Source organism: Accipiter gentilis, chromosome 29 (assembly GCF_929443795.1).
Source record: "Accipiter gentilis chromosome 29, bAccGen1.1, whole genome shotgun sequence".
Lineage (NCBI taxonomy): Eukaryota > Metazoa > Chordata > Aves > Accipitriformes > Accipitridae > Astur > Astur gentilis.
In genome coordinates this window covers 19461908-19481051 of record NC_064908.1, presented here as the reverse complement: position 1 = coordinate 19481051, position 19144 = coordinate 19461908, and the positions used below count along the sequence as shown (strand labels likewise).

At 42.2% G+C, this 19144-nt stretch overlaps 2 protein-coding genes across 7 annotated transcripts in view; both read right to left on the bottom strand.

Moving 5' to 3' along the window:
- The window catches only part of RABGAP1 (RAB GTPase activating protein 1), a 74592-nt gene that overhangs the window by 28157 nt on the left and 27291 nt on the right, over positions 1-19144 (bottom strand). For all 5 annotated transcript variants that reach the window (XM_049833167.1, XM_049833166.1, XM_049833169.1 and 2 more), the window contains 2 exons: positions 17815-17908; positions 14721-14871 (listed from right to left, as the gene is read on the bottom strand). In XM_049833167.1, coding sequence (XP_049689124.1) covers positions 14721-14871; positions 17815-17908 — 245 coding nt within the window. The remainder of the gene's footprint in view (positions 1-14720; positions 14872-17814; positions 17909-19144) is intronic.
- On the bottom strand, positions 5862-14445 carry GPR21 (G protein-coupled receptor 21). 2 transcript variants are annotated; one of them, XM_049833186.1, is made up of 2 exons: positions 8253-14445; positions 5862-7308 (listed from the first exon to the last, which is right to left on the bottom strand). In XM_049833186.1, the coding sequence occupies exon 2, from the start codon at positions 6934-6936 to the stop codon at positions 5890-5892; it is 1047 nt and encodes a 348-aa protein (XP_049689143.1). In that variant the 5' UTR covers positions 6937-7308; positions 8253-14445; the 3' UTR covers positions 5862-5889. The 2 variants fall into 2 exon arrangements, with proteins under 2 accessions (XP_049689143.1, XP_049689144.1); XM_049833187.1 differs by lacking the exon at positions 8253-14445 and adding an exon at positions 7873-7951.

The following is a 19144-nucleotide window of genomic DNA, read 5'->3' as shown; positions in this document are numbered from 1 at the left end:
TTAATTTTGAAGAGCTATCCTCTTCCCAAAACATTTTACATACCTAGTTTTAGTATTAAATTGTCTGCCTTTGCTTATCTGCAGGAAATGTCTTTCAAAGTGGTACCTCCGCAATGCACAGGCATTAAGGGAAATAACAACCGAGAAGCTTTAAGACGTTGGCCTCTAGAAGTCAGAACACTTCTCTTCTAGTGCAAAATGGGTTGTTTTCATGATGGGGGATGCTCCCATCATCCTAAAGGAAGGGCTGTTCACTTTGATGGAGGCAGTCTGTAAAACCTGATGGCCCAGCGGTCTGACCAGCTGCGGCTTATCCCAAGGTCTAACCCGACCTCAGCCAAGTGTATTTGAAGCCCACACAATTACGAAGTCCTAGGGGTCCCAAAGTGACTAACAGATCTAATATATTGACCTGAGACCACAGCCACATACAAACAGTATTCATAGTATAAAGAACACGAAAGATAAAAAAAAGCCCCATGTTAACCATGTTCTCTAGAGCTCTGAATTTCTACAACAGCAACGGAAGAGAAGAGCAGAAAAGAGGCTGAAAGAAACAGGCCAGCTCAGACAGCAGGGAAGAAGCACAGCTTCACCAGGAGAACAAATGGACTCGGCATTTCTCCACCGCCGTCACGCCCCAGCCTCTCCCCTCCTGGAAGCCTCAACAGAACAACCCCAGCATTTGCGAAGTGTCCACTCCTTTAAGCTGCATAAGGGAAGACAGCTACTCTTCCCCCATTTAAGTATAAAAGCCACGGAGGCCTTTACACCTCTTGGATCTCAGCAGAACATCAGTTACAAACATGTGCTTTGCCAACTTCAGACAGCGTTGGTAGTGAGGTAAAATCCAAGTTTATCTTGAATGACACCACAGAAAGGATGTGTCGTCCCATTCTGCAAAGTCATAGAAGGGAAGAAAAAGGTTTCTAAAGTAAACAACAAAATAAGGGCCAGGTCAGGCAAATGTTTTAGGCAGGTGCTTTAAGTAACCAGAACCAAAAATGTGTTAAAACAACAACAAAAGCCCTCCAAATCTTTCACCTCCTCTTCTCAAATTAAAATTACCTACAGGAGATTTTTAAAAAAAAAAATTTTAAATGAGCCTTCTGTTTGTAATGTCTAAAGGTAGACTCCTATGCTCAGGTATTAGTTCCTAAGAAATATGTTTTTTAAAGCACCGACCTGAATTAGAAGAAAAGTTCTGTCAGCTTCAAACCCTGATGTGGAGTAAGATCAGACTGAAACATTTCAGACTTCCTGACTCGTGAAGGTTCAGTACATCTGTTATCATCACAGCAGTTGGTAATGCCACAATAAATATTGAAAAATCTGCTTATTAAATTTGCATACTGAATGTTTCCATCTCACATCATACCCAGGCCTTGGAAATACCTTTTTCAGAAGAGACAAACTGCTGAAATTCAGGACTTCTTACAGGTAAAACCTTTATACGAGCAGGAAAGGAACTATACCATAGAGATGCAGCACGAGACTGAAATTTGGAAATTCTCATATGAGTCTGCTGTAAGAAAGACTCTTTGCGCAACCTCGTGCTACTCTTGCGATTCTCTGTGCCTTGGTACTTTGTACCACTTTCTTCTTGTCAAAGATTTGTGACAAATATTCAAGACTGCCCCTTGGCACTCTGACGCTGAGCCATGTCAGAATTCCAACCAGCAGAAACAAATTTTTGAGTGATAAGAAGCTTAAAAACAAGTACAAAACCCCTAACAGCAAAGAAAGACTGTAGAAACTAGTAACATTTAATTAAAAAAAACAACAATAGATAACAGCAAAACTTTTGTTTCACACAAAAGGTATCTGTTGAGTTAAAAAATACTGTCACTTGATTGGAGACTGTAAAAAAAAATAATATTTCACAGAGTTTTCTCTCAGTCTATTTGGAAAATGACAATAATCACAAGCTAAACTTCCAGTAAACTTTAAAAAAAAAAAATAAATAAAAAAAATCAAGAGTTCTAGATGAAGTAAATTATCACCTTCTGAGAAGCTGTACATATAGAAATCCTTCCCAAGGTACTAGAAACATGCCACTGAATTGCATCCTGCAAATTGAACCTTCTAGCAGCTTTATTTGAAAGTGAGGCAGATAACCTTAATAAAAAAAATAATTAAAAATTATAGTCTGAGATGGAACTTCAAAATTAGTTCACTTAATCGTATCACAACACAATTTTTATGAAGATGTAATTTGATTTCTGTATTCTCCTTGGTATGGCATTTATCTCTGCAATGCTCTTGATACCAATTCCTAAAGCACCAGGCACACTCGGATACAAATATAGCCAAAAAAGGATCAGTTTCATAAGTACAATGATGAAAGTGATCCAACTGGAAAGTTTGCTGCCTAACAATTCATAGCACAGATTGTGATGAAAAGGACTACTGTGCCTCACGTTAACTATATGACAAAGGATGTTAAATGGACTGCTGAGCAAGCAAGGTAATACATTTCAAAATTATTTCTTCCACAGCTGACATGGTGAGCAAGATTCACCTCCATGCAATTTCACTGGAGACAACAGACTCAAACATTATGAATACCTAATCTAATCACATACAAACCTAGATCAACATTAAATTAGAGAAAAAAAGTAATTTAAATTTTCTTAAAAAAAATCAATAAATTAACACAGACAAAAAAAAGAAATATTTGACACTAAACTACTGAGGCAACATTTTAAAGTGTCTGTAAAAACACCAGATGAAACTTGAATGCATCAATTGGCTGCAGCTCCTCTCCGTCCTCATCTCTTGGAGACTTCCAGATTCTGATTTTCACCTCTCAGGAAAATCATCTGAGCTGATGAAGACTTTGAGATGAGTAAGGCAACTGAACAAAAGCCTGGCTGTTAGGAATGTTATAACTGAACCTTAGCTGCAAAGCAACAACAGCTGCAAGCATGCATCTGCATCTGTAACAACCACTACGCTTTAAGTACAATTCTAGGCTTATAGCTGAAGTAGCAACTGCTTCATCTCGAGTTAAATCTCTGTGCCATGATGTAGACCCCTTACCACTTTTTAAAATTTTCCATATTCTCAAAAACTAGCACACAATGCTCCTATATCAACCCTCTATCCATGCCATGGCGGGGGGAGGGGAGCAGTCTTTGCTCTCCAGCTTCCACTTAAACCTGAAACTGCCTTTTTGGGGGTTTTAGGCCCTAGCAGATTCTTTGCTTCTACTAAATTTTACCAAATGCTATTTCAATGATAGATTGCATCACTTCAAAGACTTGGAAATGTTAGATAAGGTGAAGAGTCAGAGAAAAGCTATTGGGAGTTTACCTGAGAGGCTGTTCCAAAAATATCACACACACACACTTTGATATTGGTGACTAAAGCCCTTAAATTGTTCCCCAAAGCCCACCTTTGCCATAATACCTACAAAACACTTGAGAACAATTAGCCAGCTGATGTGCTGTGAGCTTATTATACCATTTATAAATGACTCACTACACCCTTCCACTTCGCTCCCCCCACAGCTGTCTGTGCCTCTAACCAAAATTCAGACTGCAAGAGCTCTGCAGAACAAATCACCTCTATCCTGTCTGTAAAGGATCACAGCGCAAGCCCTGGCTCTAGACACGGTCTTATTACAAAAGATAACAGGAAATGTTGTGAAGGCATCAGGGTTTAGACAAACCTTTGTTCTTAAAATTTCAGATGAACTAAGGAAAAAGTTTATCTTGAGAGGTTTGGACTATGGATGAAATAAGTTGAAAGCGGACCAAGATACGACTTAAATGTGCTTTGTAACAGGGCTCTCAAACCAAAACTAGGCAGCAATAGCAGGGGGTTCTGCCCCGACCTCCCCAGGAACAGGTATACGCACATATCCACAAGAGGAACTCATGTCTATCATCTGTGAGTGCTGACAAGTACAAACCACGCCAGGAGTGCTTCATCCTGCTGCTCTCCCTTTTCTTCGCTGTTTCCTCACCGGCAGCCTCACAAGACTGTACGGGAGTTAACGTGGACGGGCAGCAAGCGGGATGGTCCGTAGCAATCGTCACACATGACAGGACAGAGACACAACCTGTTATCCTCCAGAGCAAAGCACGGAAGGTAAGAGGCTGGGGCTCACAGCAGACCAGAGAGGAGGGTATGTGTATGCTTGCGGGAGGGACAAGGTACAGTACTAAAAAGAGGATGGTCTTGATCTATCACAACAGCAGACCTGGAACCATTGGACAAAAACACAGAGTCTTCCCTTTGGCCAAGAGAATTACCCCAATCCTAAAAAAAAAAATAAAATAATCAGAGTACTTTTCCCCACTATTTTTTCATTCCCACTATGACTAACAGTACACACCAACTATAACACACGAGCTCACAGAATTCCCCAGGCTCACAGCAGTCCAATGCACCGACTGGAAGCACAATGACGGAAGCGAACTGCGGACTGTCACGGTGTACAACCTGCTCTCAGACCAGAGGTGTGGCGGGGGGGATATCCCTGTACCAGGGACAGGGTGAGATAAGACAATGCAGACTGTAATCCATTATTACAGGAATACTTGGTTCACTTTCGTTTTCCAATATGGCATCAGTAAAAAGACAAGGATATTCTTCAGGAAAAACTAATCAATTTGAGGGCCATACTGCCTTCTTAACAGCATTACAGTTCTCAAAAATTTTTTATCTAAGCTAGCTTGAAAAAGCTGTGGTCAATGAGATTTTGTTTCTCAGATACTGACTTTGACCAGTTAAGATACGCGTTTGCCAATAGGATTTAGCTCCTGCTATATTCAAACCATCTTTAATCCCATGAAGGCTAAAGAAAAATGTCTCTAATTTAGCTCTGTGCACATAGGAATAACTCAAATACTACAGTTAAATTTACAACATAGTTCCCTTAGCTGTTTAGAAGGCAATTGTTTTCTTTCCTTTCCCCTTAAGTTCTAGTATGTAAAATATCAGAAGAATTTAGATTAAAAAAAAAAAGGGGGGGGGGGGGGGGGGAACATGTTATTTTTAAAGTTGTTCTTGAGAAAATTTCCACATACAAAACCATGGCATTTCTCCACTGGTTTGAGAATAATTTTCACATGTTGGCATCATCCTCGAGTGGCTGCCACAACTCTGGTATCATAAAGCGACATGTATTTTCTCTTAGCTTATCAAAACACGTTTTATTTAACTGCTAAATTTGGTCTGATCCAAGTTTTTCTTCTTACTTCACAACAAACAGGAAAATGCAGATGCCGTACTCTGATCGCACACATGCATCCTACCAGAGAAATGGGGCACGGAAGCCAGATCAGTCCTCCTAAGCGTATGACTGTTCAGATCACACCGCTGCACTCATGGCTCAATAAGACCCTAAGTTCACACTAAAATGTTCACATTGTTCACTACTGTTCTAAAAGTCCTGTCTAGGTAGCACTGAAAAAACAAATTGTTTGGCCCCTTCCATTATGAAGCTGGAACATTGTGTCAATATACTTTGGCATATATTAAAAAATCCCTGTAATATACCATATACTGTGACATTTCCACTTCAGATCTATCATTTACATGTGAAGCACGAATCTCAAAAGAACCTAGTAAAGCTGTAAGAAAGACTACATTTTGCCGAAGCTCTCAGACACCCACTCCATTCAGTCACACCAGCTGGAGAGGTAAGTGTCAAGATACAGCTTTATTCTTAAAAATGAATATGGAGGTGAAACTCCACAGCCTCCTCCACAGCAATAATTTTTTAAAGTGAAACCACAATGATATGTGCTCCTGATTCTTCTATGTCAGCAGCATTTCTCAGAAACCTTTTTGCAAATCTGGACATGTTAAAATCATATTTAACTTATTTTGCAATTTACGGAATTGTCCCTGCACTTTCCAGTCCAGCTGATAGGCGTCTTAGACATGACATCCATTGGAAGATCTTTTACTCCTAGAGGTAGAGGAGTCCTTAGCTACCCTCTGTCTAGCGCAAGAGGCACAAATAGCCCCCGAGAGACGCTTAAGTCCCTTCTGAAAGACACTGTTGGAGAGACTGTAAATGACACAGTTGCAGAAACTGTTGCTAATGGCAAGCCAAGTGGTCAAGAAGGATGCAACGCGGTTACTATAGACATTGGAGCTCTCCAGCAGAAAATAGATTATGTAGGGCAACCAGAGGATGTAGAAGACACTGGTGATGCGGAAAAGAACCATGGCATAGCGCTTGTCCGGGCAGGGCTGTGCCTCCCCAGCCTCGCCATCCTGAGAGCTGAAGCGCACTCGCCTCTCGTTGATCTCCTTGGTGTGCTGCTGGCAGATGCGGAAGATGTTGAAGTAAGTGAAGCAGACGATGAAAGCAGCCGGGGCATAGAGCATCACCACAATGAAGAGGGTAAAATAGGGATCGGTGCTCCAGGAATTGGCACACCACTGAAACACATCCCCGTGATATCCAGGCTTTCCCCAGTGAAAGGAGGGTAAGAAGACCAGGCAGGAGTACAGCCAAATGATCAGTATGCAGATTCGAAGTCTCCACGGGGTAACCAGCGTGTTGTAGGTCAGCGGCTTCGTGATGGCAATGTATCTGTCGATGCTAATGCACGCCAAAGAGGCCATGGAGACGCTCTTCAGCACTGACACCACATAACCAAAGATTTGGCAAACCAAGGACTCACTTAAAACAATAGGGTAGTGCAGCAGAGACAAAGAAGGCACCAGACAGCTCACGCCCACCAGGAGGTCAGCATACGCCATAGTCTGGATAAAGTAGCTGGTGGTGTGGTGGTTCAGCAGAGGTGCACAGTGAAAGACAAATATCACGATAATGTTGCCCGAAATAATCAGCACCATGAGGAACACGATAACAACCACTTCCAGGAGGCAAAAATTGATGGTCTCCAGATAGCTAATGGCCAGGAGACAGAACGGCCGGCCACTCTGGTTGCCAACCAAAGAGGAGTTCATCTTGAGCACTGCAGTGATCTCTCTACTTCATGCTCCTGCCTGCTGCCTGCAGCCACTCCAGGCAGCTGCTGTCATTGCGGCTGGTGCCGTGTGTGTAGCAATGTCAAAACCGGAGCTCCGGTCCCCAGGGCTGCTCCAGATGCTGCTGCTGTGCATTGTCTGCAGCACAATTCCCCTTTAAATCCGGCTCCCCGCCGCTACCGGTGCAGCGGGACCCAGCAGCAGTCATGTCAGCAACTTCACACACGCACACGGGAGAGGGCTGCTATTCAAGCCCTCCTGGGTGGGCTGCCTCGCCGAGGAGGGATGAGGGGCTGGGGGGACGGGGGAGAAGGAACCTTCACCGAGTCAGGACGAGAGTCCTCCCGGAGGCTGACAGAAGAGAAGGGGGGAAAGTCTTTTTTTACAGAACCGCCTCTCCACCCCCCCACCCCCCCCCCCTCCGCGCTCCCTGCCACCTCCATCACCACCCCTCCTTCTCCACGCCCTGCTACGGCGCTTCCCCGCCGCCGCCTGCCCCCGCTCCCCGCCGGGCTCCCCGCTTCGCCTCCTTCTTCCCCCCCCTTCCCCACGCCCTCGGCCCGGGGCGCCGGGCTCCGGCCGGAGGGGCAGCGCTGGTGGTGGTGGTAGGTGTGTGTGTGGGGGGGGGGGGGGGTTAAGGCTTTCCGGACGAAACAACCTCCCCGAAATTCCTGCCGCCGGCCATCCGGGCGAAGGGATGCGCGGCGGAGGAGGGGGGTTCCAGCCCCTTCTTCTCTCCTGGCTCCATTTTGCACGACGCTTTTGTTCGCCGCCTCTCCCGGACCGCGCCGCTCCGGCCCCCCCCCCCCCCCCCAGCTCCCCCCCGCAGCCGCCCCCCCCCCTTCCTCCTCCTCCTCCTCTCCCCAGCCCGCCCCGGGGCCGCAGCCCCGTCCCCGCCGCCCCCCGGTCCCCTACCTGCCGCAGGGGAACAAAAGCCCGGCAGCATCCCCGGCCGAGCGCCGGCACTGGCGGCGTGTGCTCCGGCCGCGGCGATGCGGAGCCGGGGGGGGGGGGGGGAGGCGGGGAGGGGACGGCGGGGAGGAAGGGGAGGGAGGCGGGCAGGAGCGCCGAGGAGGGCGCGGCGACGGCGGGGACCCGGAGGGGAACGGGGCCGCAGACCCCCCCCCCCCCCCCCTCCTCCAGCTCCCCTCAGCCCCGGGCCGCCGGCGGGGAAGGGGAGCCCGGGAGCGCCGCGGCCGCCGGCTCGGAAATGCGGGTTTTCCACTCAAATCGGCGGGGAGGGAGGGGGTGGGGGGGGCGTTTTCAGGAGTGGCCGATGGCGGTAGGTGCCTCACCCGGCGCGACCCCGGGAGCAGCCGGGATAAACGAGGGGGTCGCCGGGCTCCGGAGTGGACAGCGGCGGAGGCAGGCTCTTCGCCGGCACACCCCGGTCCTGCAGACAGACAGACAGACAGACGCACACCCACGCCCTGGTCCTGCAGACAGACAGACAGACACCCACGCCCTGGTCCTGCAGACAGACAGACAGACAGACACCCACCGCACGCCCCTGCTCCTCCTCTCAGCACCTCTCCGAGCGGTGAATGACAACCGTCCGGGCAAGGACGTGAATTCAAGCGTCTGGTCGTCAATTAAGGCTTTTTCCATCCGAGCCCTTTGGGGGAAATGCTTATTCTGGAATAAACGCTGTCTTTCCTAGGTGTAGTTTGTGTTGCTTAGCTCACGCTTGAAACCAAGGGCAAAGCCGAGAACCGTGTCCCACCTTTAATCCAGATGTTGCTCCAGGTAAGTACCTCCTGCATACGTACGCACAAAACGCGCAAAACGCAACGGCATCGCTATCCCTGACAGCGCCCGAGACAGCCTACGCCGAACTAGAAAACACAATGACATTCCAGAGAGCAAACCCACAAGAAATTCACAACACGGCACTTAAACTTGTATTCACACCATAAGCTAATACCATCACGCATATTTAACCAGAAAATCCTCGTGGATGCATACAAGGCGAAGATGTCATAACAGGATACTGGTATCTTGTTGTTTGTCAAGAGCTTTTTACTCACTTGACATGCTGGAAAACACATTCCCGTGGTATGTGGAAGCTCATTCTCTGACCTGGATACCAGACTGCTCCACTGCCACGGCTCAGGACAGGCCCAACGCTACGGGAATTGGTCTTTGAACTGATCAGACCAGTAAGAGTGTGGAGGGAGGCTCTTCAGCAATTGAAGTCCTTTTGTCAAAAATGAAAGCGTGCAGCCGGCATCCTTACAAACGTTAAGTCCACACGCTGAATTCAACTGATACCAACGAACCCAAGGTTTCAGTTAACCTAAGCTAAACATTTATTATTCTGTGGAATGCCTAATGAAAACGAATTGCAGCCAAAGGGCTAGATCTCAAAGCAATCATGCTACATCACTGGGGATTTTAGCTGACCTGTAAGTAGAAAAAAACCATTTTGCGATATACTTGTGTTGGTCCAAAATCTGTGCTGGACAACAGCATGACTTGGCAGATTTTTAGTCTGTCTTGTGCAAAAGCCTGAAAACAAAAACTTGTTTTTTCCCATCCTATCTTAAACCCAACCAAGATCCCTTTACTATTGTCCTTCATTTTCATTGTAATTTATGGCATTTCTACTCATGGCATTTGAAGTACTAGAACTGTAGCTAGGAAACATAAACTTTGAATTAAATTTAGGCAAGGGCATTGTGGTTATACAAAAAACAAGCTATGATTGAATTACTGCTGGAGAAATGATCTCCTATCTTTCCAAAGGAGAGAATGATTTACATACCAATTGATTCAAATAGTATTTCTGGATCCTTAGGCATAAACAGACACATTATAAACATCCTCAAGAAAACAACATACGTTGAACTTTAAATATTTCTTGGATATATATAAAAACAAGGTAGCATTGGAAATAGTGAGACTGACCAAAACAACACCTGGTTGCTGAAATTTCAAAAAAAAAAAAGATGCACCGCCAAATCAAAAACTCCTCAATGTTTAGATTTTTATTAAAAGTACAAGCTTAACTCCTGTACAGCTGACAGGTATTTCTGTAGAAGAGAGACATTGTTTTTTTCCTTTAACTGACATTCTGTTGTTTCCCCAAAGCTGAGAGTAGTAACTCCATTCAAAATTCATGCCAACTTAGTCCTGCTTGCTTAAAACACCCAAGCCCAAACGAGCAATATCTCAAGTTAATTCTCTTAAGCACCCCTGCACCAGAAGCCAGACCCAAGTGGCCAACAAAGGGTGTAAACTGCAACTGGAAGGTAAGTGGGCTAGAGATACACCTGCCTGCTACCCCAGCTCTCTGGCCAAGAGCACAACCAGCCTACCGAGAAGAACCACTTCTAAAAGACATTAAAACATGTGGTTCGGATGGCTGAGGTCTGTGAGAGATTGAAAATATTTCTGTATTGTAGAGACTTCTCCCACTCTATACCGTGAGACAATGCAACCTCATCTAAGACTATTAAAAGGTGTTCAAGAAATCATTCAAAGGTACAATGAGAACTCTTGGGAAAACTACTGCTTGTAAAAGATAATTAAACTTTTATCACCACATGGTCAAAACTAATCAAACAAGGGATCTAGAGGTTCAGACAGACTGACAGCAAGGCTACGTCATACTTCTTATACCGCAGTTCACAGACATATGTTAGGTTTAATTTCAGTTGATTGTACACAATCGTGGCCCTTTGTATTCCTGAAAATTAAATGTATTCTTCTTAATTTATATGAACATATGGAAATGTCCTTGTGATACAAGTGGAAAATAAGTGTTAACCACCCACAGCTAAAGTACTGTTACATTTTATGCCACTGATGAAGCAACACATTCAGTCAAATAATGGTAGTGACATTTTAATCTATTTCTTCATTAGAAACTAGTATCATTTGCACCAAGACAGATGAATAGATTTGGTAGAACTTCTGTGTACTGTAATCCTCTGCTCATGGAGACAAAGAAGTGGGAAGATGAGAAAATAGGTAACACGTGTCCTGCTATAAGAAGAACTGGAACAAATTCATCTCTTACCAGGTCTACAATTTCTACCAGAAACGGTGACCCCAGGGTAACATCCCAGGATACTCCTTCTGCCACTGGATTATCTTTATTTTATTTTATTTGTGCCACAAGATGTCCCTCTCACATTGTAATGTTCTTAATATAGTGTATTTATCTGGTACAACAGTTCACGTTTTTTTCCTTTCGACATTATTTCCTCTCACACAGACCTATATCCTTATTTTTTCCTCAATACTGTAAATGTCAGGTTCTTAAAATTTTGGTATTATGAAGTACTTCTCCACTGAGAAATCGCCACTGATCTGAGAGATTCAGTAACTGCATTAACATTTTTTTTTAAAACCTTGTCTGAAAAGTGGCTATTGTCTATTTTGCTTTGTATCATGATATTATTATTTTTTTAACCTGCGTGACTCACTTTACAAGTTTTCTACTCAACAATACTTTCCATCCACCTATGACTGTCAAAAACATAAAGTATTTTTCCTGCAGGTGTCCATTAATACCTGGAGCAAGCCCTGATGTCTGTTTTTCTACCTTTCAGTGGCTGGAAGCTTGAAGATTAACAGCCATAACCATGATTGCCAAAGTCCTACCAGGAACAGATGCCTCTCAAAGGGACTGTCTAGATCGTTTTACCTAGAGTTTGCTTTCTGTCCCCAGTAGGGACATGACCTTAATTCACTGGGCTGGCTTTCATCCACGCTCCCCACCACGAGCACTGCAATCTGGAGTTACTAAAAGCTTTATTACCGCACACAGATGGTGTGCAAATTCTCAAAAGTAATTTGTAGAAGCACCACAATGGTGAAACTTAGACACTACTGCAATAACAAAAGCACAGAGTACAAAAAGCCAGCTACTATTTATCAAAGAAATAAGGAGAAAATAAGTAATAAATACAGTCATGATGACTAGAATGCAACAAGCACATCTTGAGGCACCAATGCAACACCATTTTTAATGTACAAGTCAGATTCAGGAAGAGACCTAGACACAGCCTTCACTGGTAGAACACAACAGAAGACATTTCCTTTTCAATCATTCAGTAGCCACACATCAACATGAGCAAAAAACTACCCTTGCAGCAGTTAATTTGCAAAAGAAAGCAAAAAACACAGATTCACCAGGCACCAGGGGCCAGAACTGCACAGGAAAGCAAACACCAGAAGAAATACTGGGGCGCCTGCATCCAACACCCTGCGCACAAGGGGGAGGGGAAAAAAAAGTATCCCTGAAAGAGGCCAGAAGCTTTTGAAGCAGCTGTCAACACAGATCCTTATTAATTTGGGACTGTGCTGCCGCATGGGGTCATGAAAAGCCTGACAGAAATCAAATGCAGCTACAGGAACAGAGGTCAACATTAAGAGAGAAGGGGCACTGGATTATGAGTACTCAAACAGGCTTACTGCATCTCACTACTTCCACTGAAGAGCAAAGGTTTTACATCAACTCCTTGTGCTTCTGCACTACGCCACAGCAGTTATTCTCAGATAAACCATTTTCAGGGCATGGTAATGCAAATAATTGCGTGCTTGCCAGAGAAGAATTTGTATTAGTGACATGCAAAACACGGGACATGCATTACGAGGATGGTAAAGCGATGTATTATAAGGCACCCTTGCCTTCACAAAATCAACAAATTTATTTTTTTCCCAGACACATTTTCTCCTGTACATTGCTGCATGTTGACTGTAACTGAGCTGCTATTTTAAAAGCAGTAAGAATTAGTCACATTCCAACTCCAAAATTATCAAGTAATCTATGAATGCAATGAAAATAAAAAATTAAGGCCAAAGTGCAGTCCAGCATTATTATACTGTTAGTATATACTATATACGATGGGTCTGCAAACATTCTCTTCCTGGGTCCTGAATTCATGTTCTCATCAGCCTCCCAAACAAACTTTGCATTCTTTGCCTATTCTTATCTTTAGTACTTCCTCACAGCCACTGATAACCTTTTTTGAAACCTTACACTTCTTCCACTGCCTGCAAATTGAAGAAATGGCAGTTCCACCGTGAACCAACCAAACATTTTTGCTCTCAAAGCACCAGCCTTTGTCCATTCTACAGGAACAGTCCCAGCCCATTTTCTTATTTAAGTCAGAACAAGGCAAACAGCCACAGCTGTGGTCTAATACGGCACTTCCAGATTACAGGAGACTTCACTTTCATTTGCTTGAGCTGGTTATTGTAGCATGCTGGTAGTATACTACAGACCTCATATGACTACAGCTGAGCCTGAAAAGGGTCATTCAGTACTCATTTTCTTTCATTGTTTAATTTCTTAACTAGTTTCCATGCTGAATGACCACTGCAGGTATAGCCAGTCCTTTTGCTGCAGAACACGGTGCTGGATCAGCCCACTCTGCCTTTCACTTGCACTCTAGGGATGCTTCCAGCACATTAGATCCAGGTTATTTCCTTCATCTCTGCCAAGTGTAAATGAGTAGAAAGGTTCACAGATTTAAAAATGAAATGTTACACTGTTCCTTTCTAGCTCACAAAGATAGTAGCAGTACATGTCACCAACTGTGCCACAAAGATATCATCTTTTCCATTCTGATACCAAAACATTGAAACAGAGAAACAAGTGACACTGTCAACTACTCACTAGGCAATTAAAATAACACAACAGGATAACTGTGATACACTCCTTGCCAGACCACTCAACCTCCATGTTATTTGTACGATTTATTCACCATAAAATCCAAGTCATAGCTCTACAACGCGTGTTCCAATATTAAGGAATTCAGATCAAGTTTCTTCAATAAGTATGTGAAAGTATTTATGGCAGAACATTTTTAGCTAATCTAACATGATTCATTCAAACCACGTAGGATCCTTCCTGCATGATTCCAGCAGAAACTGAGTTTAATTTCAGAAGCCCTCTTGCCCTCAGAATAAGGTCTTTAATTGCTCCTTGCGAATCTGTGCCATCAGAACATAGATATACAAAGGCTGATTCAGTTGTTTTGCTTTTTTAACTAGTGAATAATTAATTTCTCTTATATATGTACTAAAGTTGCATCATTAATAATTTCTCATATAGTCCTTCTAGACTTGCATGTTTGATGAAGGCAGTAAAATACAATGTAACTATACAGACAATGGTCAAATCCAAATCAACACATCAGTTCTCTGAATAAGGAAGTGACATTTCATTTTGTGACCCATTTTTTACTCAAGAACCTTGAGAAACACCAAATCATGTCTGCATATATGAATTCTTATTTTCTTTTTATACATTACCGAGGTCAGTATTCAAGATGAGAAGTTAAAAAACTGCTGTCTAGTGCAAAAATGTCCAAAGTGTTCTGTTTTTTCTATCAAAAAAGGCAGCGATTTCAACTAGCGTTGGATTTTTAGCATAAATGTTAAGACAACACAACGAAATTCAGCTTTCATTCAGGAAAGCCAAACAAGCAAAGGAAATGAGCTCCCTGAATCTCTGTCAATTATGAAAGCAATTAATAGAATATTAATTTTTTTTACAAACTAACTCAGAACTCATCTGAGTGAAACAGAAGTAGGACTATTAAAAAGAAAGCACTCTAAAGATAATGCCACAACTAACACTGCATGTTAGGGATTTTTGTTGGAGGGAGGACTGAACTGTACTCACTAGCTGATACACTACATTCAGATACACTCGTGAGCCTTTAAGCAAGAGGGTACACACAGTCTCTGTATTTCCATTCCTTAAGAGATGGGGGGGCGGGGAGGAAATGAAAAAAAAAGCATTCTACCTTTGTGATGAGAATTCGGTACTTCTCCACCAGGTGATCGTTATTATGACACCCTGCCAGCAGCTGCCACACCTCTCCTCTTAGGGCCTCAGGGACACCACTTCTCACCAATGCTGACAACGTCTTTGGCCTCACACTCAAATTGAGGTGCCTGGGTGTAGATGAAGGCATTGTTACTATTATCCAAATACAAATAAATGAGTACATGAGCAACAACTGATGTGTAACATCAAACATGTCAAATGACAGGAATTTCAAGACAGTCCATATGTTGCCAGAGTAAGTGAAATTCGAGTTATGAAAAACAACAGATTTGGAAAAGCGCTTTCCAAACTATTTCCTTGATTTCCATTAAATTTAAATATAATATAAATATATAAAATACTCAACAAACCAAAACACTCCAGCAAAAACTAGAACTGGAGGACAGATAGCACACTGTAAGATTCCAAGCTCAGAGGATTACACCAAAACGAGAATTAGTTTGCAGAAGCATATACTGCTTCCTAGACTTCCTACACCCAAGCAGGCAGGTAACCTTCTAGGTGGGAGAAGGAGAGAAGGCAGGCAAACAGAGCTATAAAAAAAAAAATCTCACACAGTTATCTAACTACATCCATGCATTTAAGCAGCTTCCACTGTACAAGCTAGTCCCATCTAAACAGTTTTTTCAAGTGAGACTGGTGACAGCTCATAAATTACAGCACTGCAAGTTGTAAAAACTAAACCTACACATAATTTATGCAGCTACAGAAAGTTAAGCTGAACAGTCCATTTGTGGCTTCTACATAAAATCCCCAAAAGACAAAGGCCTTAAATCAGAGAAATTACATTTTTTCTGCAGTTACTAAAAAACAAGGTTCTAGATAAAATGATTAAGAAGACTGATAGACAAAGCCAGGCAAAAAACCTGAACTTATGTCATATTGATCGCATTATCTTCTTAACAATAAACTGGTAGTTAATAATGTTTGTTACCAGTCTAACAGATAGGTGGATGATGATTTTACACAGACTGGGACTCCTTGTTGCCCTTCTCCAGCCTACAGTGTTCCAACACAGTAATCTGGAGACTAGCAATGCGGACATTTAAATTGGTATATATTGCACAGAACCTACGACCATAATGTCTTCCTTCGCTTTGCTTTCTCTAAACAAAATCAACTATAATAAAAATAATACTTATATAATAGTTACATTTATATCTACATACAGTCATATCTATAGACATATATCATATTTATAGAGCATTTATTATACCTTTATAACATATAAATATTTTTATATATATATAAAAAATACTTGTTATATACAAAATATTCAAATTCTTTGTAAAGTCCTATACAACTGCTTTGCCTTAATCTCAGATCAGAATAAGTACAACATTAGTTCCAATGAATACAGCCATGAACTGTAAGGCTGTAGACTAAAAGCCACACACTACTAGATTCTTCCAAAGTATTTGAAATGAGAAAGTTGTGTGACTCAGCAGTTATGAATTATGAGCCAAATATTATTTAGAAATCACAAAATACCAATGCATATTTAATTACTACATAAATCTAATTACAGGATTCTACAAAACTAGCATGAAACTACCTGAAATCTGATTTTTATGATTTTCAATCCTCTTATGTTAAAAGCTCAAGGATCATCACTTCCAAATACTCGTTTTTAGTTAAGAAGGAAAGCCCTTTAACACATATTAAAGTTGTTGCCAGCATTAGCACAGAAGCACTTCATATCCTCTTAGAGCTGCCAAAACATTTTCAATAGGAGTCAGGTGGCTTAATTATCTTTGAGTCCTTGGAAGAATTACAAAAAAATTCAAGTTGAAAGAAACCTTCTCACAGCAGCAGATGCATAGAGCTCATCTGTTAAAGATGTTTCTACAAGTCTAGGAGAGGGAGGGAAAAGGGATCATGTATCATTTTACCGTAGCCTTCCCCTTCTTACGGATGTGTCCATTTCTGATGTCCGCTTTCTTACCAAGTTAGTGCAATACATTAGTGCAAAACCAAACTGGAAGTAAAAGTACTTATTCAAATAAGTACTAAGTAATTGCAGAAAATAAAAAAAATAATGCTAAATGGTTACAACCTTAAAGAGAATCCTGGCTAAGTGGTCACATCAATACTTTTCCTCAGCTAAAATGCATGACTTATTCTAATCTCTGCTCTACTCCTTAGATCTAACATTCTATACAGATCTTTGATTTGCTGTACATCCCTTGCGCTGCACCTCTAACATTAGGAAGCAGAAGGCAACAACCAAAGCCAGAGTCAAAATGTAGCATATTTGAGCTCAATCTGATGTTGTGCCTGTCATCCCCCTTTGTGGGAAAAAAACAACAACCCAAAACTGAATTTTGCAACAATCAGCATCACTTTCTTCTAACTGCTCAGGCTACTTCAAGATGAATAAAAGATCCTTCATGAAAGGAGGACAGGTGTTGCATTAGCAACATGACTGTCAAGAAACACTCTTCTTGTAAATTGGCATTTTCTAGGAAAAAAAAAAAAAAAATCAGAAGAGCTCATGCACTTCCTTCTTGGCAGGCTCTGGAGCCATCTTCCTTTAGACAACGGAGGAAAAGCATCTTCGCTATCCAAGTACAGATCTCCCATATTCTTGAACTACAGTTACTAAGATATGACAGCTGCAAGAAAAATTGGCTGTGAACTACATCAGAATTACAAAGAGGAATGGAAGTGATCTATGCAAAATAAAGACAAAGGGATGCATTTTCTTTATACTACTTCGTTTAGGTTTTTCTTTAATAAAATCCCAGTGAAACTCACAGATAGCCAAAATACACATGCTAAGAGAGAACCACCTAAAGACACAGCACAAGTGAATTTCTACGCAGTATTTAAGCATGCACTCGGAAATGAAAATACTTAAAACACCCTCTGAAGAAATCAGAAAACACAAAGCCAGAGAATAAGGGGTGTTGTGGGGATGATAGAGGACTCAATCCATACTAATCTTATCTCAACTGGCTTCCAGAAATAACAAAAACTCCAAGTAAAAGGAGCAAACAGAATAAGAATATTCAGACTTGTAATTTTCAGAATGTGATTTTGCCACTTACCATTTGGACAGCAGCTCTCCCCATGTCTCAAGAATTTTTTCTGCACACTCTTTGGAAACATCTCCAGAACCACTTAAAAGTGGTTCGTCGTTGTCTGCCAAAAGGATAGAGGAGATGCTATGAGATCAACAGCCATTACTCTACCTTTACAGATTTAAATGTCGCTCTCTTAACCGTATCAGTGTGTGGCACAAGAACTCCCTCTCATTTGCGGCGCAGTGCTTGGGCGCTCAACACACAGAAGGCAGAAGTCTACTCTTCTCAGAGGCGCGCAGTGATGTAACATGAGGCAGAAGACAAGCAGCAACCTGTGAAATTCTGGTTAAAAATCAGGAAAACAATTTACTGTGAGGGCGGCCAAACTGATAAAAGGGCCCAGAGAGGTTGTGGAACCTTCCCTTCATCATTGGAGACTGTCAAAACACAACAGGACAAGGCCTTGCACAATCTAGCTGGCTGGATTCACACTGAGTGGGAGGCACAGTTTCTCCAGAGGTCCCTTCCCACTGAAGTAATTCTATTCTTCTACCTCAAACTTTTGGAAGGCTACAGAAATTCTCAAAGAGCACAACTTTCTGTATGTGAAAAGCTACAATACTGTAAAAGCAAAAAAGACAATAAAACCAACATGGTTCCACCAAGCAGCTGCAGACTTGGCATGTTGTTGCAGATCCATGAAAGCCCACGTGATATTTTACTTTTAAACGTTTTGTACTTTTACTTTGAAAGCTACTACTCTTTGCTAACTTCATTGGCTTAAACTAAACAGCTTTTTGAATGAAACACATTAAATGTGGTGGAGGGGGAGGATTAGCATAATCACAGTAACTCTTTTTGAAACCAATACTAACTGATGTATTCCCAGATATTTTTAAACACTTACAGCAAGTATCATACACAAAACCTACATTTCATTGATAAAGTAGCCAACATTGGTTTTGCAGTATTGAGGAAATATATTCTTTTTCATTAAATCTATGCTTTCTGAACTGACACTTGAACTTGTCAGCAAACTTCTGCAACGATGCAAGTCATATCAACTGTAAACAAAATACGTGTATGTTCCTGGTCTAGAAAAGAATACCACTGTGGTTTAGCATAGTGGCTAGAGATTGCTGACAAATAACACTTTGCAAAGGAGTTAATTTTCAAACCAGCTTTCCCCTCCCCACCAAGAAGGGAAATTAAAGCACAGAAGTGAAACAATTCACTCAAGGCCACATAGAAGGCCAGCGGAAAAAGTGAAAAAGCAGAAACCCAAGTCATCTACATTTCAGCTCAGAGCTATAAGGCCAGAAGTTTATATAGTCAGAACTAGTCCATATTTTGG